At 42.0% G+C, this 23651-nt stretch overlaps 1 protein-coding gene across 4 annotated transcripts in view; it reads left to right on the top strand.

The window, feature by feature from the left end:
• TANC1 (tetratricopeptide repeat, ankyrin repeat and coiled-coil containing 1) overlaps positions 1 to 23651 on the top strand; it is a 212609-nt gene that overhangs the window by 46483 nt on the left and 142475 nt on the right. For 3 of the 4 annotated variants that reach the window (XM_066575989.1, XM_066575991.1, XM_066575988.1), the window contains exon 2: positions 20100 to 20169. In XM_066575989.1, coding sequence (XP_066432086.1) covers positions 20112 to 20169 — 58 coding nt within the window. In that variant the 5' untranslated portion in view covers positions 20100 to 20111. Of the gene's footprint in view, positions 1 to 12926; positions 12950 to 20099; positions 20170 to 23651 lie in introns of those variants that run through there. The other variant, XM_066575990.1, reaches the window with a different exon arrangement.

The following is a 23651-nucleotide window of genomic DNA, read 5'->3' as shown; positions in this document are numbered from 1 at the left end:
GGGGGTTAAAAAAAAAAAAACCCGTTTCGGCGCGGGACATCTCCTTTAAGGCTATAATTGTCGTCATTGCACAACTCGCATTTTTAATACATTTATCTCCTCTGTAATTGAGAAGGGTAAGCATGACCCTGTTTTATGTATTTCATCTGCATTACCTGCCTCTGTAAATACTATCATGCAGGCAACTTCAGTACATGGTAGTGGTGTGGATATGCAAAACCATATATAAAATAAAGCGTGATGTTTTAACTGTGACTTAAAGGAATACTGTCTTGGTCTTCATTTCTGCTCAGGTTGGTAAACTGAAAATGTTGAATTCCTTAGACACAACCTGCAAGAAGTTACTGAAAGCTCGCTTAAAGCAGAGACAAATATTAATAAAATGGAGCAAAAAATTGTCCCTATGCAAGATACAATTAATAAATGTGAGCAGTTTATCCATACTCTGTAGTATAAAGTAGATGATCTGGAGACTAGACTAAGGAGAAATAATTAGCGATTAGTGGGGATTCTAGAAAACATGAAGGGGTCCTATGCGATATAATCTTTGGATGGATGTCTGAAATCTGTAATTGGGGAGATATTTTGTCATCCTTTGCTGTGGAAAGGGGCCATAGAGTTCCTGCTAAATTACCTCCACCTGCTGCCACATCCAGAATTGTTTTGATAAAATGCCTGTATTGTAAGGATTGGTATACTATCTTAGGCCGCCTGCACACGAGCGTTCTGGATTCCGCTAGCGGATTTTCACGCGCGTATGGTACCTAAATGTGCTTGCGGATAGGTGCGGATGCGTGAAAAATCACGCGCGGATATACGCGGATGTGTTGCGGAAAAAAACGTGCAGAAAAACCAGCAGACACCCCTTATTGTAAACCCAACCCCTAGAGAACTGCCCATTCCTTGGAAAACAGCTTAAAAACCAACACCCAGACTCCGTTTTGTCCCTCTTGCTTGTGCGAGCACCGTTAAATTATTCTGGCAACATGCTTTCACCCGGTGAGCAGATGTCTTTGTGGGCATGGTTGATCCATATAACTTTTTTCGGGCGCTTTTCCAGCGTGACTTTATTTCAGTCACTGCAAAAAAATTCACAAGAGGAATTCATTACTACAGATTTTGCATTCTTACATCCTGCATTGGCAAGAAATACTACCTATCTCCCTCTACAAATTTGCCTGTGAAGCTCTGCTGTGTGTTGGGACGCCTCCTACCATGCCTACTTCCTGTAGTCATAGCAACCAGTGACTCCATCTGCAGCTGCACTGCGGATGTACTGCATGAAAAAACGCACCCATTCACTTGTATTGGAGGCTTCACGCGCAGAATCCGACCCAAATTAGAACAGGTCGCAGATTTTTTCACGCGCGTGAAAAAACGCGATACAAATCCGTCCGTCTGGGGACAACTGCGGATCTTCATAGGAGTATATTGGCTGCGGTCTGGGGCAGATAATGTGCCTAAAATAACGCGCTGGAAATTCCGTTCATGTGCAGGCACCCTAAAAGAGAACAAGAGAAATGAAAACAAAAGAACTATGGACAGTAATCGTATACCGTCTATACTCGAGTATAAGCAGAGTTACTAAGTTTTACCCCAAGAAGCTGGGAAAACTTGTTGAATCGAGTATAAGCCTAGGGTGGGTTTATACTCGAGTGCAGTTCTGTGCCCCATTGAAAGCAATTGGCTGCGTGCAGTGATATTCTGTGAAGAGCTTTAAATATAAGCCCGTCCCTGAAAATCATCCCTAACGTGTAAAAAAAATAAAATAAAATAAATAAATAAAACAATAAAAATACCTTTCCGCTGCTATTGGGGCTTAGGTGTGTCCAGCCGCTTGGTTCTCCAGCGATGCAGTGAAGTTCTTTCAGCAGGCGGGGATTTAAAATCCCTGTCTGCTGAAAGGGCTGTATCTAATTGGCTGAGCAGGCAGCCAATCACAGGCAGCGCTCGGCCATTCATTAAATGACAGCTGAACGCTGCGGGTGATTGGTCCCATCACAGGCAGCACTGGGTCATTCATTGAATGGTAGTAGGTTTACAAAGATCAAGTCTAACAGTTCTGAAACAGTGTTAAAACAGCAGCAAATGTGGGTAAGAAGAACCTAATATATTTTAGTAAAGTTGTTGGAAACTCGGACACGCTTTAACTAACTCCCATAAAAAAGCATCTGAAATAACTAGTTTCTGTTTTTTGGATCAGGTATTGTACAGCCATGAATCAGCTCCATAATGAGTGTTGGGTTTTGCTATTGGCTTCCTTCTTTATGTTCAGCTTGAATGACCTAATCCCAGACATTAACATTGAAGTGTAGTGTCTCGCGCATTGTTTCTAGAACATAGTAAAAACAAAAAGTGGCAATTAATAGACTGAATTGCCTGAATTATTCTTCTAATCGAGGTACTTTTGAAATGTCATATGAAAATATAAAAACATTGATTAATAATGCATTATATAAGCTATTTAAACCCGCATCCATTTAGAGAATTTTTTTGCTTTCATGATAGAAATGCTGTAAAGCATCAAAGTGCTATAAAGTAATTACCACAGTAAATAAAAAGTGCACAATGTTCTTCAATTTACCTTTGAAACAATATTGGACCCTTTGATATAATACCACAGAGGGATGAAGAGTGAAAGTTTTTTGTTTTTGCTTCTTTTATAGACTGATCTCTTTTAAAGTTGCTGTCTTGTGAAGGCAGCCTCCGTCCATATGCTCTGTTAGGGGATTTTAATGTGTCTGAATAAGCCGTGATTCTATGGCTGTTGGATCCTTTTCTTGCTAGTCACAAACTATGTGCCACAAAACTTCTGCTTTTTCCTCTTTCTGTCCTTGGATGCCAATTTCACATTCACACCTATTTTGAAGCTACGATATAAGACCATTCCGGAAGTGCTAGATCTGAACTGCTCCAGGTGGACCCCATTGACTATAATGGGGTCCATCTGACTTCCAGCATGCTGCCCAAATTTTCCAAAATTTTCCCCGACGATAAAGCGCAACATGCTGTGCTTTTATCATCTGGGGTTTTGTGCCAGATGTGCATCAAAGGCTCTGGATAGACTCTCTGGCACAGATTTGAACATGGCCTGACATGGCAACTACAATTTAAACTCCAAAAACACACGCCTAAAAGATCAATAGCAGTTCTGCATCTTGGCATACACTGTGTATGGGGATTAAGCCTGGAACAGTGAATGATCTCTCTTTCTAAGACATTTTGAAGATAGTCTGCTCTTGGCAAGTAATTTGATAATTCCATCGGTGATCTCCTAACAGAGTACTTATTGTCAAGGAAATATGATATGCATTGGAAAAGACTAATTAAGTAGGTTTTCCAATTATTGTCGCGTTAACAGAGCAGTAAAATGGGCTCATTGTCCGCCCGAGAGGACCTGTTCAAATGTGCCAAGATCAAAGTTTAACTTCTTTTTTTCTTACCTTTTTGAGTTGTGAAATTTAACGATCTATACACAATAATGCAGATAGGAAAAGGCATTTTAAGGTAGGTTTGACATTCTATAAACAGAAGAGCCTTCTGCTTTCCTTAATGGACCTCCAGCCTTGGCCTGCCAACCTCTTTTCATTATTTAACGTCTCATTCCTAAAAACATTTCATGTCCTAAGTAAACAAATTAACGACTGAAAGACCTCACATTAATGTCTACATTTGCCCAAAGCTTTATGTTTTCAGGAAAAAATGGCAAATATTTACACTAAGGATTACGGGCATTGAATGGTGGTCCTTGGGAATAGTTTTATTAAATGTAGAGCTGTGATGTACTAAAACGGGGCCTCTTCAAGGGATTTTTTTGCAGCGTCTTTCCGTAGCTTTTCTGATGCACCATCACTGGCTTGGCTGCCCAGAACTATAGCTTCATGTGCAAAAGGTCTAAAATAAATGGATTTGTATCTTGTTTGTATTGGCACTCTTTGAGAAGACTGCTGTAGAAGACTAGAGATTTCATTGATGCTGTGTTTCTCCGAAAAGAAGAACACGGTCTTATATTAATTTTTGCCCCAAAAGAAGCACTGGGCTTTATTTTCAGGGGATGTCTTATATTTACCTAGTAGTCTCAGCCCGGGTCCTCCCGCTGCTGTCCAAAGCTCTGCTGCATGTCCTGCAGTCCTCGGCCATTCACAGAGGATCACTTCCTGGTTACGGGATTCATAAATCCTGCCTCCAGGAAGCAATGGCTCTGATTGGTTCCTGAGCGCTGCTCAGCCAAACAATCCAGCGCTTATTGCATCAATGCAATGGCTGCGATTGGTTCATCGAGCATTGGGTGAGCAGCAGTCAAAGAGCCAATCACAGCCATCACATTGTGGAGGCAAGATTTATAAATTGGCTGAGCCGCGGCATTAATTGTCCAATTCATAAATCTCGCCTCCACAACGAGATGGCTGTGATTGGTCCGGAGAGGAGTGTGAGGGACCTGGACAGAACCTGCTAGGTAATGTATTCCTATTTTTTTTAATGTAATGCAGCTAGGGCTTATTTTCTGGGTAGGACTCCTATTTGAAGCCTCCCCAGAAATCCTCGGATCAGAAGAGGTGTGGGGGGGGGGGGGTAGGAATGGGGTATATTATCTGCAGTTGTTCTTCTCTGCCGCCCCTCCAATCAATCAGCTTCGGGCCCTGTTTTCACCCATCCAAAATGCCTGCAGCAATTTTCTAACTAACTCATGCACGCTGCACTGCTTTCCAATTGGCCAAGGACGGTGGTATAATTACTAGCAGTTCTTCTCTGCCAACCCTGCAGTCTGTCAGTTCCAGGTCTTGTTTTTGGCCGTCCAAGATGGCTAATGCAATCTTCACACTACCTAATCCTCGCAGAGCATTTGTAGTGCTAGATTGCCAATACACTATATACCTGCTCTCTGATTGACTGGAACTGACCACATGAGCAGCTTTGGCCAATTACAGAGCAGGTATAGTGCATCGGTTATCTAATGTTACCAATGCACTTTAGAGATCAGCTAGTATGAAGATTAGGTCAGCCATCTTGGATACCTGAAAACAGAACCGGTACACCGACGGATCAGAGGAGTGACAGAAAATGGCAGGCAATATACCCCCTCCTCCTCTAGTCTTGGGACAGAACTTTGTCCTGTCGCTTTAAGGATTGTTTTCTTAAATGCTTGTGGTTTTCATTGACCATCCATCAATGAATATTTCATGACTTCATAAGTTATTTATCAATCGGTTTCGGACATCAATTCCCAGTTTATGTAATAGGCATTTTAGTAAATACATCTGTATGTAATGTATTAGTCCGGATTCGATGACTGTTATCTGTAGGTCACGCACCGTTAAACCGCTGTGGAGCCACTGATGAGTCGGTATGAAAGCGAAATTGTACTGCGCATCTCATGCACACTGTCTTACGCGGTCTACCTGTTTTGTGTTTTTTTTTTTCCCCTTTTGCTTATATTTCCAATTCCACCACTTTGCAACAGCGTGTATACCCGCAGACCACATGCAATTACATTGCTTATGGGCTCCATTGATTACGCACCCATAGAGAGCAAAAGGCTCTCTCACACGTAATATGCTACAAGTGGAACTTGCTGCGTTCTTTTTTTGCGCTACCACATTTCACAATTCCTAGACGCTAATGTGAGCAGAACTGCGTATGGCAATATATTTGCCTGCGAATTACCGCGTAGCACGCAGTAATCATACACTCTTGTTAGCCTGGCCTTATTCATATACGTCTGTTTTAAGACTGTACAATGGTCTTGTATCACATGTCCTTTCAACGCTTCCTTACTAGAGGGAAGCCTGTGTAATATTTTGGTGCTACATACATCAGTTGGTTAATGTAACTTTTTGTTATTGCTGTGAGGTTTACTTTCACTGATCCCTATATAGTGCTGCTCTGTGATGTATCATGCAGAATTAAAACCTGCTTATATTAGTATTCTAGTAGTCTGCAGAGTCGTCTGCATTCCGTGTGACCGTGTATGTGCAGTAATCCAGGTCCCCCTTTTATCGGATCGTCGGGGGCCGCGTGTGGTCTGCATGTATTTATAGTGATGATAAACAAGGAATGGGAGATTACCAGGGAAGATAAAACTTGCTGAGCATGTGGGAAAAAGAGGAAGTGGCACGGTAGGGATGGTGGCCTTCTGCTAGTAAAACAAGAAGTCACTGGAAATCTGTAAAAATAATGATATATAATTTTTTTTCAACAAAGGCCATGTAAAGTATACATTTTTTTTAACAGCGCCTTAGATCATGTTATTAGCGTACCTAATGTTGTTAATAAAGGGAAATGTTTCCTATATGAAGGGGCGGAGAAACATTACTGTCATAATAAACATTAACAATTATTAGCATGGCTGTGGAATAGGTAAGCCAGGCTTACCAATGTGATGAGTCTACTCTTTCAAACTCCGACTACTTCATAAGTGACTGGTATATAATTAGTAATACATTTAAAGTAGGGAATGATTAACAGCAGGCTTAACATAGTGCTTATTAACATGCAATGTTATTTATTGGCTGGTTTACGGATTAAATGTGAGAAGACGCAGATTATAAGAGTTGGATTCGCCACAGCCACAAATGCCTCAATAGCAGTCAACCAACCACAGTGGTTGCAAGAGGTTGTCCATTTCGTCTACTTTATGTAGTACAATCACCAATAACAGGGATGCCTAACATGATGTCCAGCACCCTATCAGAAAGGGCAGCTTTGCGACGTCTGCGCCCTACATGGGATACTGTCTCGCTCCCATTACAAGCAATGACTTCTGAAAACTAACGTGATCCCGGCTGCGTTACATGCATCTGAAACATGGAAAGCAACCACATGTATCAACCAGCGACTTGTTTTCCATCAGCGATGCCTTTGTTGCCTGCTCAAAGTCACTTACCATGATCTGGTTATGAATGAAGAAATTTACCGCCGCTCTGGTATGGTTTAGCCATCCACTCCAAAGTTCTCCAATTCCGATTCAGTTTTGCTGGACACATTCTACACCTCCTTGAGACAAGATTGGCAAGAATCAGTTTCTCGTGGAATCTAAAAAATGGCAGGGAACGCAAAAGATCACCTGGCAACATGTATTTACAGAGGGCTTGCCCACTGTCGACCTTTCATGGGATGATTCAGGAACGTCTGTCTTTATCTGCCAATGATAGTATTCTTTTGTTGCCCAATGTACCAAAAGGCATGGGAGGACCTAAGCTAAGTAAGTTATTTTGAAGCTGGTACATTTCTACCAACTCTACCCAAACTGACTCAGACTCCACAGCCTATTTTGGCAATTCTTTCCTTGACTTTTGACCTTTTGAAACTATTACATTTGAGCAACTAATTTCTTATTCAAGTCCCAACGTAAAGAGAAGAAGTTAAAGTTGACCCTCCAGTCCTGGACAATCAAAGCAGCGTGTAGTGTCTTAGGGCACTTTTACATGGGATGACCTTCACTCCTGTACTTGCACACAGGAGCAATAGCCATTCAGTCAATGGAGGCGGAGTGCACCAGAGATCTTTGTAGACTGCCCGCCTCCATTCACTGTGAACAGACAGTCATTCAAAGATTAACAACCGCCTGTTCGCACTGAGTGAAAACTTGCTCACTATTCGTTTTGTTTCAGTGAGCTGGAACAAATGAGTGATTTCTTGTTCCGCATCCTGCTGAGTCCCGCGTTTACACAAGAGAACTATAGTTTAAAATTGTTCATTTGAGCAATCTTTTTGGCCGATAATTGGCCCATATAAATGCTCCCTTATTTTAAGGGTGCATTTAGACGGGTGAGTTTCTTGCAATTATGATATCGGTCTGTGAAACTCAGACTGATACCACATTTGCAAAGATGCGATTTTTATGCGAGTGTGATGTGTTGCCCATAGCAATCAGTCACAACTGGGCTTTCATTTCTTTTAAACTGCTCTGGTAAAATAAGAGCTGCACTCTGATTGGTTGCCACGGACAATACCCGGTTTTGTTTTTAGACCGTTTTGATAAATGAGGCTCAATATGTGTGAAGTTGTGTTATAAGCGTAATTCGTAGCCTCTGGACCATTGTACAGGGTAGGCCACAGAAAGGTAGCCCAGCACCACACCCTTATGAAAGTTGTCAAAAAAACCCAAAAAACTTTGTTGCCTATAGCAACCAATGTCAGCACTTCTTTCGCTTTATCTCAGCAGTATAAGAGCATATTCATAATTGCATTCCGTGCAAGCTTGGAGCATGGAAAACATAGAAACCAGGACTGGAGAGAGGTGGGATACAGACAGCCAGGAATGGGGGGGATAGAGCTGAGTACTGCCCAATACTATAGTCCTGAAGTGTATGTTCTCCCTGCATCGAGCATGCTCGGAATGCAATGATGAATATGTCCTAAAAAATGAAAGTTGCGTTGTGATTGGTTGCCATGGGCAATAAAGACACATTTTCTTCTAGAAAAACTTTCATAAGTGTGTGCTACTGGGCTACTTTTCCGTAGCCCACCTTATCAACTATGACCTCACATGCACAGTATAGGATCTCGAAACACTACAAAAATGCTACACTATCAAGTCTACTTATAGCATCTTTGTTCCATACTGGCTTATGGGCCTTCAGTTATTAGTGTCCAGTTATGGTTGCTGCCCCTGCTACCCACAGGCCTCTTTTACCAGAAAAAATTCCTATAGGCTTTCTGCAGTAGAAAACCCTTGGCATATACATTTAAAAAATGTAGTTGCCAAATCCAAACCCAAGTAGGGCAGATTTGGCGATGGGTTTAATAGCGGAGCTGCTGTGTTTCAAAAACGTTGTGGAAAACGTCTGCTCGTTGTGAAGGAGTTAGTAAAGGGTAAAGCCCCCTGGTGCAAGCACCAAGTTATGCCTGACTCCTACCTAGGGTGACATCATGTTTTCTTGTCAGACTGTTTTTGCGGGGTGGTTTGTCATTGCCTTCCCCAGTCGTCTTTTTACCCTCCAGCAAGCTGGGTACTCATTTTACCGACCTCGGATGGATGGAAGATTGAGTCAACCTTGAACCAGCTACCTGAACCAAGCGGGAATTGAACCCGCAACCTTCAGGTCATGGGCGAGAGCTTAGGACTGCATTTCTGCTGCTTTAACACTATGAAACTTTTGCAGCCTGTGTGAAGCGAAACGTATAGTGACACCACTCTATTGAACTTTGTTTATATGTCCGTATCACCTCATGCCCCCTACGTGGCATGAATCCTGACCTATAGTTGGGCTTGGCAGCCAGTCAAAGATGAATAGATTTTATAGACCACATGGGTACAGAATGCCAGTTATGTTGCAGAAGACTGGATGCAGTTTTACTTGGATTTTTCCAATGTTTTATAGATTTTCCTATTTTCCTGTTGAAGGATTCTGGTTTGTTCTTTTTTGTAGCCTCTTTTCTTTCCTAAAAATGAACAGATATGGGTTAAAACAAGTTCACTTGGTCTCCACATTTGTTCTTTTATGTAAGTTTATGATGACTTGCAGATAGGAAACAGGATATTGACTTTACATGTTCAGTGCTGCGGGCCATCTCTGCTTGTTTCGGAAATTGGGTTTCGTTAGAAATATTTTATAGAACTTTTTTTGTTCTTTTAATCCTTGTCCCATTATTCACTACTCAAAAAGTCATTTTTAATTATAGGAGATATTTGAGCAAAACTGTCAGCAGGCTCTTATTTATAGCCAGACCCCATTGTGAATGAATTCCCTGCAAATCGTAAATCTTCACGTTCAGTCTGTCATAAAATTTTAACGAGCTGCTTTTTTTTGTTTTATTGCATGTAAACGGATCCTGGTTTTTGGTATTTCTATTGTTTTAAGTTTTTTATTTTCCTACTTTCTAAGATCAAAGCATAAAATAGAGAATTTCAGTAGATTTTATTGTAGCATTTAATACTGATTACTAGGTCTACATATCATCACATAGAAGTATAAAATGTTGTTCCATACAGTAGTCCTATTGACAAAAGGAATGTAATTGACTCTTTGATCTGTAACCAATGTGATTGTAACTTGGTGGCCACTGAACTACAAACATGTCTTGGGTCCCATTCTTACAATTCAAGTACCTATAAGCAGGGCTGTGGAGTCAGGGAGTCTCATTGTGGTGGAGTCTGAGTCGGTAGAAATGTACCGACTCCGGCCTTATAAATACTGTATATATTTTTTTAATTATGAATATGGTCCAATTAATTCCGTGCAGAATTTCTGGCATATATCCTTTCATAGAAATTTAGTAAAGTTGTTTTGTGCTCTGAAATTGTTTTCCAATAAATATATTTTATGATCTATCTAAATAGTTTGATTATTTTATCATAATGGGGATCAAACGCCTGATATTACCTATTCAATACAGTAAATTTATCACTTAAAACACGAGTCATATGTGAAGCAGTCTGAGTCAGAGGTTTGACTTCCTGATTCCACAACCCTGCCCATAAGGCCCCCTGTCCATGGGCGTTGTGGTATCCCGCAGGTGCTGCCCGGGAGCAGGAGCCGGCAGACGGTTCTCCGCTGTCAGCCTATCTGACAGATAGGCTGACCGCAGAGAATCGTGGCAATTCGCAGCATGCTGCGAATTGCCGGCCGCAAGCAGAGCATTGCAATGATTCTCTGCTCGTGGACAGGGGGTCGGCGCTTTCCATAGCAACGCTATTGAAAGCTTCAGACAGTGTGATTCGACGGGCGTGATTTCGCTGGCGGTAAATCGCCGTGGACAGGGGGCCTAAGGCTTTCTTCACAATGTCAGTGTAATTTCCCATGCTCCTCTGAGAATCGGAACAATGCCTCTAAAGCACCACCTATTAGAACGAAGCTTTCTTGCAAGTCAATGTCAGACCTTTAAACAGGCCTTGTAGCAATGACTGGCTTTGGTTACTATTCCCAGTCAGTGCTACAAGGCCTATTAAAATGTTTCACATTGACTTACAGGAATGATGTCTTCTAATAGGTGGTACTGTAGAGGCATTGTTCCATCTTTTCATTTGCATAAATTTCCCAGAGGAACATGCATGGCCTTATTAGTCTTCTCACACCTACTAAGTGCTCTCCCTAAGCAGAAACTTGACCCTTCTAACACACTATATTGTATTGCTATTTTGAACCGGGTCTTTGAGAAAGTGGGAGCCTTCTTTTCCTAAACCACTGACCACATAGATTTTGTAAATGACCTAGAGCCTTGACTGATAATAAGATGTGTGGAATAAACACTGTCCCGATCATCACATGTTTAACACATCCTTGTGCTAATTATTGCCTTCCAGTTTGGTCATCATAAATCCGTATATGTATTTGTACTGTTCTGGTACAAGCAGTAAGTAGCTCAAAGGTTAGAGGTATGAGCATATAACTGTACACAACATGTAGTCCTTCCTGCTTACAATACATCCACCAATTATTTATCTGGACTGCAAGAATATAATTATGTATAATACCCATCCTACTGGTCCAGGAGTCATGTGGCAGCCATGTAATGCCCCGAAAATACTACACTTAAATGATATAATTGTCATTTCTTTGTGTGCGTCCTCTCAAACCAGAGCAGGCTTGGCTTAGGAAGTTGAAATTAACGTTAGTGTGTGTTCTCCCATTGAATTATAGTCTTCCTTGTACCAAGGGGCAGTTGCCAAACATTAAAACATAATGATACAACGTGACTCGGATAACAGGGAGCAGCCGTGCTGATCCAGCCCTATTGTCGCTTATATACATTCATTTTCTCCAGGCCGGACCTCTGGAATTCTTGTAATTATAGTTTCCTTGTCCTGCCATCCTTAATTATACTGTGTGAAAGAGGTCTGCCAAGTCTCCTGCTATTGCGTTAAAGGAGCAATTCTGCCCGAGGCCAAAATGTTACCTGCCATTGTTACAGCATACAGGTTTCCAAAGAGCTGCATTCTTAGATGGCATGTCATGTATGCAGGTAGAGAACAGCTATGAACTTGTGCTTGTAAAAGTACTAGAATATTTCGGATTGGACAACATATTCAACCCTTCTAGCATGGAACTTGATCTTGAGGGGTGGAAGCCCAGGGCTGAATATAGAGGAGTGCGTGCTGGTTCATCCTCTGACCCATTGGGCTGCTGTCCTCTAAGATTACTGATCTTGTTAAAGGGAATCTGTCAGCTTGAACTATTGTCCTAACTGCAGGCATCATATATAGTTAGTGGGCAGATATACAGTTTTATGGGGAAAGATTCAGCATAACTTGGATTGTATAGACTTCAACCTCTGTTTATTCTGAGCTAAACAGTCCAATGGGCGGAGTTGTCAGTGATTGATAACTGTGCATGCAGGAGTAGTTATCAATCACTGATGGCTCCACCCACTGGACTATTCAGCTTAGAGTGAGCAGAGGTTGAAGTGAAAAAAATACAAGAAATACTGACTCTTTCCCCATAGAACTATTTATCAGTCTGCTCATCTCCTCCTGCTCTATAACATCATGTCTGCAGTTTGGGCAGCATGTTCAAGCTGACAAATCCCTTTCTTAAAGTGCACGTTCAGGGTGGATTCACACGAGCGTATGCGTATTTACACGTGCCTTTGCAGAATGGGTGTTGCGTATTTGCACATGCAAGTGCAGTTTTACTGTACTTTTTGTGCGTGCAAGAAAGCACACGACAGTGTTCCCAGCCAATGAAATGACCGATTAGTGTAATGGGTTTCATATGACTTTACCTTAAATGGGCATGCAAAATATGCGCATATGAGCGAACCTTTTGAAATCGGTGGGTTTCTATCTTCTCCGTATTGCACCCACAAATGTTTTGTGCGCAAATACACTCATGTGAATCGGATCTTATTGTAAAGATAGAGTCTTGTATAGCTATGGCACATACTGATTTGGTCTCCATCTCTTTATAGACCTCTAACACTAACGGCGTAGACCATAACGGAACCTCCGCCATACATTACTGTTGGCACAACACACAAAAGGACGATCCCCAGGCTCTTGCACATCCAGGTACCTCCATCTGATTGGACGATGGAGTAGTGCGATTCATCACTCTGTAAAATGTTTTTTTCATTGCTCAACTGCCAACAATGACGTTCCTTGCACCATTGTAGACGGACTGAGGCATTCGAAGGCTTGTGTGCAGCAGCATATCCCGTATATCCAGTGGTGCTCGTTTCCCATCACAAACTGGCTTACTCCTCTAAGGGTCTGCATCTTATGTAGCATGGTTTAGGACCCGTGACATGGCAATAAGACATGATCCATTCTATTGATAGGAGTGTCCGATTACTTTTGATAGGCTAGTGTACGTCATACGGAGCAATGGGAAGCCTCCATCTCTGGCACTGCAGTAACCATTAATGATATGGCACTACAAGGCCCAGCTATGTCTGAGCACTCTGTGTTTTGACCTTGTGTAGAATGAAGAGGGAAGCAATCAATTGTGCCTTGACACTGCTGTCATCAAGAGTGCAATAGTTCCTTATGTCCGATGGATCTCGTAGCTAGAGGACTCGATCATTGTATCAAACAGGACCAGTTGTTGCTGCCGTTGCATATTCGTACGCTTCCATATTGTGGGACATGAATAGAGGATCACGTTAATGTATAAAGTATTTCTGCCAGTGGATATTTTATGTATGTGGATCAATGCAGTTTTTGTTTGTGTTTTTGTATATTCTGTTTTAGGCTTTTGGTCGAATTGTAGATGTGGTTTGAGGTCAATGTGTTATTCCACCGACAGATCCGTTTCCATATTACAATTCTGTTTGTATGCATGCCTTCACGAGTAAATGTGAGGAGAGTAAGCTAAAGCAGGGGCAGTAAGTAGACATCAGGTTATGATCTCAGTGATTCTGTTGTACGGAGGTTGCCTCCAGATGTGATGGCTTCAGGGTGCGGGATCATCGCAGATGATCCTGAACAGCTAAATGCGATGTGGTTAGAGCTATCCAAACAGGCAATGTCAAACTAAGCGTAGTGTACTATAGGTAATGTTCATACCAGATGGTAGCTGCACATGGTGATGTGTTGTGTGGTCCTCCAGAGTAAGAAAATAAATATTTCTTTGCTTATTTATGCCTTTATTGACTACAGTTGTAAATCTAATGTACCAACTTTGTTTCATTGTCAACACTGAAAATTTGCAACTCCATTGAAGTCCAGTCCAAGATGCCAATTTGTTTTAATGGACTTAAAGCCAATGTCTTATTGCCCTAACTGACCTAGTTTGTAACCCTTTTGGAGTCTTCTGTAATCTGAAAAAACATTTTGCTAAGCGTGTCCATTTGGGTTTTTCAACCTCAATCCACTGAAAAGTCTGCATTCTTATAATGGCTAAAGTAACCAGACCAAGAAGCATTCCTTAATAGTCTTGAGTAATTATTTATTGGAATGACCGGCCCGATTTTCAAAAAATAATCAGGAATCGGGGGCGACCGGATCCAGATTCCCATTAAAGCCAATGGGAATAAAGATTGGGTTCACTAATTTGTCCTAGGTCCCTAATGCAGCCAAGTGCGGCAGTGGTGGTGCCTGTTCAGTGAATTTGGCTCAGTGGTTAGCACTACTGTTTTGCAGTGCTAGAGTCCTAGGTTCAAATCTCATAAAGGGCAACATCTGCATGAACCTTGAAAGACTCCATACAGAAGTTGACCTTGGTTAGGTTTGAACCTAGAAATCCAACACTGCAAGGTAGCAGCTTTAAAAACGGAGCCACCACTTGTTCTTTCTTTTCCAGGAAGGAAGGAGAAGAATAAACACAGAGAACATAAAGCTACATACAGATGCTGCCCTTGGTGAGATTTGGTTTACCTTTTACCCAAGGGCAACATCTGTATGGAGTCTGTTCTCCTCCTCTAGAGAAGAAAGAATCAGTGAAGTGGCTCAGTTAGCACTGCTGGATGCAATGCTGGAGTTCTAGGTTCAAAACTGACTGAAGACAACATCTGTATGAGGTTTTTCAAAATCCTTGTTGTCCTTGATGAAATTTCAAGCTAGGACCCTGGCACTGCAAGACAACATCTATATGGAGTTTTTCAAATTCCTTGCAGATGTCCTTGATGAAATTTGAACCTAGGACTCCAATACTGCAAGACAGCAGTGCTAATCACATTGAAGAGGCACCACCTCTTTAACATCTGGGAAAGCTGATTTTATAGAGATTTTTGTAAAAAATCAGATTGGGCTGACCTGTTCCAATTTTGCAAAAATTGGCCCGATTTTTATTATTATTTTTTTTACATGCTGGACGGTTACAACGAGCAACCCTATTGCCCCCTGTCCACTGGTGTTGCGGTATCCCGCGGTGGAGCTCGGCCGCAGGAGCCGCTGCCTGGGAGCAGGAACCGCAGACGAATGTCCGCCTTTCAGCCTAATCTGATAGATAGGCTGTGAGCGGAGAATTGGGGCAATTCGCAGCATCTTGCTGCGAGCGGAGAATCGCACTGATTCTCCGCTCGTGGACAGGGGGGGCGGTGCTTTCTATATCAATGCTATGGAAAGTTTCACACGGCGTGATTCGCTGGCGATTTACCACTGGCGAAATCATGTCCATGGGCAGGGGGACTAAGTATCTCTTTACCTTGAGATGTGTTCTAGTTTTTGCACTCCCAGAATCAGTTTTCATCTGGTCAGTAAAAAATAAGGGATATGTAAAAATGTATAAAACCCCTTCTATAAGGAGATCACCCTTATAATGTTTCACCCAATCCAACCCTTCTATATTTGGGCGTATATTTTTTGCCTGGCATGAATTTGTTGATGCATGGTTTACCACCTTGATTTTGCTGTTACCCACCATGCCTATCAGAGGTAATAGCTGCTCATATTTGAAATGTACCCTTTGGTCATTCCTGGCATACCTTCTATCATTGCTAGTATCATTTCTATCGATCCATCCATTATAATCGCTGTACTCCTCAATCCTAATTCTCGATGTTCTGCCCCATATTTACAGGGAATGCTCTTGTAGGGTACGTTCACACGGAGCTGATTTGGTGCAGAGCTGCAGCAGATTTTACCCCTTAAATTTGAGAGGGTGGTATTTTCTGCAGATTTTGGTGCAGATCTGCAGCAAATCAGCAACGTGTGAACAAACCCTTACTTGAATTGTTTTGTCATACTTTTTGCTGCGATGTTTGAAACCACAACAGTTAAAAAAAGTCATTCCAAATTCATAACAAACGTGACTTGAGTAAATACACGTTAATGCTATTTTGCACTGACCTATATATTTTCCAGAATTCTGCCCTGTGCTTATTGTATAGCAGCCCAGAAATTATAAATAAATGGATTACAGTATCTCAATCATAACTATACTCCAAATGCAAATCGCATGAGAATAATGAGGACTGATTTGTGTGATATACTAAGATTCCATTTAAGCTCTTAGGTATTTTGGAAATTCACTGCCAGCATCACCCGGGTCACCGTGCCATGCCAAATATGGATGAATACTCGTTAATTTGGAGCAGGTGTTCCCTGATAAGCAAGGTCGTCTTTGTAATTCAAGCCCAGCACCTGCCGTTGCTGTATGAGGTGGGGCTACAGTGACCCTATACATTAAACTTCAAATAAATGTTAGTGCTACATCCAGGAATAGGGTGAAGAACATAGACAATCAGAACTGAAGTGGGCTTGGTACCATTGTGCTAATAGATGTAGCATCCTGAGGAGTACATTTAAACGATGGTGACCTTACATGGCACTGAGTAGAGCTAGAATAATAATTACAACCCGTGCAATTATGGAACTGTGCTTGTTTTTGTGGATTTGGGGCAAAATAAAAGGGCAAGACCATCAAGCGGTAACATTTGTTCTATTTTTTATTATTTTTGGAGTGTAATGGGTCCAGTCTATTTAGTACTTGTCTAGGCCAGACTACTGATGATCAAAGGAGAGGGAATTACCATAAAGTTAAAGGAGTTTTCCCACGACTTAAAATTGCTTCACAATCGCTCTCCTTCCTGGTTGCAGTTGACCAAGACACATGACTTCTTCAGCCAATCACTGGCTACAGCAGGGACATTTAACAGCCAGTGATTGGCTGCAGCAGTCAAATGTCCTGGTCAGCAGTTCTCAGGAAGGACTATGTGGTTGTGATTACATTTTTAAGTTGTCAGAAACCCCCTTTGATATTGGCTACCAATTAAAGCAACCCTCCTGTCTCAGTATAGTATTTTCTCCAGAAACTGGAGGGGACTATTTAACCTGCAGTTATTCTTCTATAGCGCTCCCTTCACCACCCCGCTGGTTGTGGGCTTCATTTTTAGCTGTCTAAGTTGGTTGTAGCAATTTTCTAACGACCTAATGCACACTGTGCACTGCTCTCTGATTTGCCAGTACTGATCATGTGAACAACTCTGGCCAATTAGCAGACAGGTATAGGTCTAACACTACCAGTGCAGTGGGGGGAATTAAGTAGTCTGAAGATTGCATCGGCCATCTTGGATAGCCAAAACAGGACTAAGAAACGGTGGATTGGATGGGCAGCAAGGAACAACTGCAGGTAATTTACCTCCCTTCCCCTCCGGTCTTGGGACAGAATTTAGTCTTGAAACCGGTAGGGTTGCTTTAAATACAAAATTCTGAAGTCAGACGTTTTTAATTTTGCAAGATTTTATTTTGCCGTTTTCTCTATATATACCATTCCCCTTCTCATTGTCCTCTCCATTTCCTTCACACTGTATCTATCGCCCTAGCAATAAGCCGGATGATGATACAATAAGCAGATATGTTAACTTCCCCATAAGGTTTTGATATTCTTCTTTATGTTCCCTATTGCTTTGACGTTTTGCCAATTTTTATAATTTTTTTTTTTTAATATCCTTTTTTAAGCACCAGACTTCAAAGTATCGGGTTTATCCTTCAAACTCTGATAGCATGTGGTATGCAGATTATTTTTTTACAGGCTGCACCCTTCCTAGCACAAGAAGTTGTAGAACAAAAAATATATTTGGTGTGTGTCTATTAGAAGGGAATCGTAGAAAAGGGAGAGAGGCGCATGGAGGGGGTTCTGAGGGTAAACAATATGTCATCTATGAGTGTCTGGCTGGATTTACTGTACTCCATTGGAATACTGCAGACAAAATGAAACCAGATCAGCTTGCTCTATTCCAAGGATAGAGTGCTTCCAAGGAGCTTCTGAGGATGTTCTATGTTGTAGATCCTGGGGAAGTTGTTTAAGAAACTCTTACAAGTTGTTAGACTGTGTTCAGAGTTCCGTCAGCTTGTTCCGTCCGGTGGCTTCATCATAAATGTAGCAAAAAATAGTGCAGCATGCAGCGCTATTCTTTCCAGTAAAATTATGGAACCCATTAGGGTCTATTCACACAAGTGTATATTGTCTGCCGTTTTTTCAATGGATGTAATGTAATCCACATACAACACCATTAATTTGCACTGGTGTCATTTTATTTTCATGAACCTGAATTGTTCATGTAAAAAAAAAAAACTGGCATGTCCTCTCTTTCATCTGTATTTAAGGACCGAAATCGCCCATTAAAGTCAATGGGATTGTGCAAATATGCAGTTGCAAGCTTTTTTTTTTCCCCGCTTTTTGCCAGGAGACAGTGAAAAGAAGTGACATCAATTAGACTGCCTTGATTTTTTCTGTGCCTGTGGAAAATGCAGTCAGTACAGATGTAAGAACCATGCACACGCATCAAAAACGCGCACATATACACTAAGTAAAAACAGTGTATTTTTTCCGACTGAAATTGTGTATACCCCTGTAAATCAGCCCTTATAGCATCACTGGCCTCTTGGCATCACAGTCATGTCATGTTAGCCACTAGTGGTAAACATTACTAGGTAAAGGACCTTCAGAGAATCAGTCATGTGCCTGGCACGCTATGCTGCGAAGGAGGGGACAGCGGGTGTCAGCTGCATGACTTGAATGTTGGCTTGAACACGCAGCTGACACCTGCTAATCCCCTCCCTGTGCCGCCAGTCATATGACTGGCATTCAATTCTGGGAAGGTCCTTTAGGCGCCAGGAGCGGCTTAACCCCTTGAGTGGCAGGTTTCCTACCACCCTGTCGTGCCCACCAGGGCAGGTTTTTTAAAATGGTCTAATCATTGAATTTCAACTAGTTTTGCAGTTGCGTCTCAAGAGCCATAACTTTTTCATTTTTCCATTGACATGGCCATATAAGGGCTTGTTTTTTGCGGGACAAGTTGTGATTTTTTTAAACAGGGGGGAGGAAAAAAAGAAATGTGGAAAAAAGAAAAAAGGGGCCATGTCATTAAGGGGTTAAATAATGTATTAACTTCCTTCTCTGGGTCATTACGACGCACATGGATACCACATGTGTGATTTGTATTTTTGATTTTTTTACAAAGTAAAGGGAGACAAGTGTTTTTTTTATTTTTTTAATAATTTTTTTTACTTTTTTTTTTTTTATTTTTATTTTTTTTTGTCCCTTTAGGGGACTTCCACAGGGACCCATCAGGACCCCTGATCACATTCCAGGGTTCCGATGGTGACAGCCCTTTACATGCTGCAGAGACAGCCCTTTACATGCTGCAGTCACATAGACTGCCGCATGTAAAGGGTTAACACAGCAGAGATCGGAGGTTTTCTCTGATCTCTGCTGTAAGAGCAGGTACCTAGCTGTCCTCTGACAGCCAAGCACCAAGCTCTCCCTGCCACAGAGACCATCGGCTTGCTTCTGACAAGCCGATGGTCTCTATGGCAACCTGTAAACAAAGCAGGACATTGCCGACATGTCGGCAATATCTTCTGCTGGTTTTTCAAAGCCCTTGCTTTGTTCTCTGTGAGTCTGTGCAGGCAGAGCACACTGTCACAGCTTGTGGCATTGTGCTCTGCAGCTCCCATAGTGATACATAGCCCGGAAATCTTCCGGGCTATGTTGCTATGAGCAGTGGAGCTCGTCACGGAACTTTTCCGGGCGTGCCACTCAAGGGGTTAAAAGGGTACAGTCGTACACAGACAACTGTCAGTCACTGATGGCTCCAGCCATTGGACTGTTCAGCTCACAATGTGCAGAGATATAAATGAATAGTATACAAGTTATACTGACTCTTTCCCCATAAACCTATATATCCATCTGCTCAGCTCCTCTGCTCTATAACATGATGCCTGCAGTTTGGGCAATCCTTTCATGTATTAATGTTTTTGTTTTATTTCATTACAGAACTCAGAGAAAATGTTAAAGGCCGTTTTAAAGAAGAGCCGGGAGAGTGTGAAGAACAACAAGAATCAAAGTTGGTGACATTGCTTATGATTTTGTGTATACATTATTTTTAGAGATGAGCGAGCACGCTCGTTTAAGGCAGATACTCGAGCGAGCATCGGTCTTCTCGAGTAACTGATTACTCGTCCGAGCAAATGAGGGGAGGGGGGGGGGAGAGAGAGAGATCTCTCTCACTCTCCCCTCCGCTCACCTCAGTCATCCCCCCCCCCCCCCCCCCGCATTTTCTCGGACGAGTAATCAGTTACTCGAGAAGACCGATACCCGCTCGAGTATCTGCCTTAAACGAGCATGCTTGCTCATCTCATTATTTTGCATAATTATTTTGTTTAAAGGGTTAAATGCCTGCTTTGGTTATTACTGACTATATATATATATGTACACACACAATACCTGGCCTTAAAGAGGACCTGCTGCCACTCCTGACATGTTTGTTTTAGTAATTACTTCATATATTCTTCATGATGCAACAATTCCGGAGCATCTTTTTAAGAACTCTTGTGTTATGTGGTTGCTCTGTAATTCCACCTAGAAAATTATGAATAAATTGACATGTGGTGGTGTCCATACACAGTCTGACATTATCCTATCAGGGCTGATTGAACCAGACTTTGTAGGGGGACACACCTTTTGATAAGGGGAATGGTAGCACCTAGTTGTCAATTTATTTTAAATTTTAAAGGGATTGTGTCCTGTTATAAAGAAATCCCCTATCTACAGGATGAGGGATAACTTTATGATCGGTGCGAGTATGACCTCTAAGATTCCTCCATTGAGCAAGGCTCCCAAAGATTGTGCATGCACGCCGCCTCTTTATTCATTTCAGTGGGAGCGCCTTAGATTGCAGAATGTTTCTACTTAGCAATTTTAGACACTTTTATTGATATGAATAGAGTCCTCCACTCAAGTGGGGACCTTTTGGGAGCCCCTTGTTCTCAGGATTGGTCAAGGTCCCAGCTGTTGTATCCCTACTGATCATAAAGTTATCCCCTATCCTGTAGATAGGCGTTAAATTTATAACTTGGCACAACCCCTTTAAGGAGGAATAATGGGAATGGCACAGCAGTGTCACACGTGACTGCCCACTTGAAAATAGGTATGCAGCCATTATCACTTGACTTTCCCACTTGGCTTTATAATGACCTGTCACATCCTCTGTCATTTGGCATTAACACCATTCCATACAACCATCTCATCCAGAGTTCTTACTCAGACTTTTTAAATAATCCCAGTTGGGCAACACAAAATTATAATGGGCACGTATAATTTTTTTCAGCGTTGTTGTTGAGATGCTGTTTTGTAGTAATTTGTATTCTTTCAATGCCCACTCTCATGGATTGTCTGAAAGATTATTGGGAAAGAATAAGAACACCTTTTCGGACCACCCCCCTCCACTGACTCCCAGAAGGGGTGGCTTTTGACCAACTCTCCCATATTCATTCGTCTTCAGGGATCGCAGGATAGTCAGTTTTGGGATTTTTTTCTTCCCGATTCCTATTTAGTAGCGTAATACCTACTTTTGTTAGTGTGCAGGCAGCAAGCACAATTGTCGGTCTGTGCTGTAATCGCTGAACCGCCAATAATGTCATGACAACCTCCGGTACAAGAAGGGTTGGCACTGTTATGGGGGAGGCTTTGTGGCTGGCTGGCACTGGTTTTGGGGGGGATCGTGGCTGTCCGGCACTGGTTTGCGGGCAGTGTGGCTGGCTACCACTGCTATGTGATCCAGGGCATTATGTTGTTGTGGGGAATACAATTTTAACCCTTTCCAATCCACTGTCTGACATCTAAAGAAATTATGATTTAAGGCTGTACAGCTCTGATAATGGAAGACGCCCGTCTGCGTTCTCTTACTGTATATTTCCAGCCTCTCTGCTGTCGGAGCCTATCCAGCGTGTCACCTCATGCAGTACTGGCTTTAGCCAGCATATAGCACCGTTGTGTAACGGGAGAAGAGTAAGCCCCCCCTAGGAAAACCAGGATACCAATTGGATTGGAAAGGGTTAAGAGCGTGGTTGTAAATTGGAAAACTGTGTGCCACATACTTCAGCCTGAACTACTTTCTCAAAAGTAACCAAGTATGCTGTCATCTGTATCTGATGAGTGAGGTTCAGGATTTGGCCCCCTTTTTATTCATGCTAGTGGTAAGAATCGGATTGTCTCCTCTCTGATCTTGTTTTCCAGACTGCACAGTCATGACTCCCACTTGCACATAACTTGCATATCTGGGATTTTGTGTAGTAAATTTCTTGTCCTGTCAGATCTTTTTATTGCTTGTCTGTGTAATGATGAAGCAATAAATCAATATCAATGGGTTCACATTTTTTTCTTTGACTCTTGCCCTAAACCCAACTCATAAATGTCCACATCTGCTTGTCCTGGCCCAATTTTTTATGTATTGTATTAAGCCTTCGACATTAGGATAAACATCCAGTAAAGTGAACATTATTTTTCTGTAGATCTATAGTATGTCAGATAGTTTTTCATTTTAGTATGACATTTTTGTAATTCTGACAAAGCCTTGACGTGTTGGTGTAAAGAAAACAAAAAAACAAAAACAGACAAACTGAAGGTCAATATGATAAACTTTTTGTATTGCTCAGTATCAGAAATTATTAGGCCATTGTACTTAATTTACAAATGCACTGAGAAGCTTCCTTTTCATTAGAGAGCTGAACTAGGAATCCATAATCAATCAGGATAATTAAAATCTATCATGTGCCACTTAACGTCCCTTGGTTGGAGGATGGGGACTTTTAGTGGTCAACACTCTAAAATAAAAGGATGGGTAAATCTACTGGCAGTAAAAATGGCAGCAGTTGATGCAGATTACTGTAAATCTATATGATACCTCTAGAGATGAGCGAGTATACTCGCTAAGGCACATTACTCGAGTGAGTAGTCTCTAAAGATTCAGGGTCCGGTGCTGGTGACAGGTGAGTTGCGGCGGGGAGCAGGGGGGAGTGGGGGGGGGGGGGGGGGAGAGGGAGATCTCCCCTCCGTTCCTCCCCACTCTCCTCCGCCGCTCCCTATCGGCCCCCGAATCTTTAGAGACGAGCGGGGAGATACTCGGCTAAGGCACTACTCGCTCGAGTAATGTGCCTTAGCGAGTATGCTCTCTCATCTCTAGATACCTCTCATTCCATGCTTTTTAAAAAAAATTAATTTCTAATAATGATCATCATAGTTGACCCACAATGACTGCACAATTGAACCACTTGAACATTGCTGACACTTCATGAGAGGTTTTTGAAGGTTGTCGATGTAGTATATTTGTAGTCTGCCCTTGACGTAAAAATCATTAGACGTATGAGGGTATGACCGCTCAATCTGAGGAAGTGCATATCGTCCCTTCCTTTTCAACAGCTCAGACCACATACTTGGGGGCGGCTGGCTCACATGTTGACAGTTGTCAATATGGCCAGCTGGGCATCATGGGAACGGTTTCATTTCAAGACCACTTGAAAGGTTAAGACTCTTTTGAAGAAGCTTGGT

This window comes from Eleutherodactylus coqui, chromosome 8, assembly GCF_035609145.1.
Source record: "Eleutherodactylus coqui strain aEleCoq1 chromosome 8, aEleCoq1.hap1, whole genome shotgun sequence".
Lineage (NCBI taxonomy): Eukaryota > Metazoa > Chordata > Amphibia > Anura > Eleutherodactylidae > Eleutherodactylus > Eleutherodactylus coqui.
The sequence above is the reverse complement of the archived record's forward strand: the minus strand, read 5'-3'. Positions and strand labels throughout refer to the sequence as shown.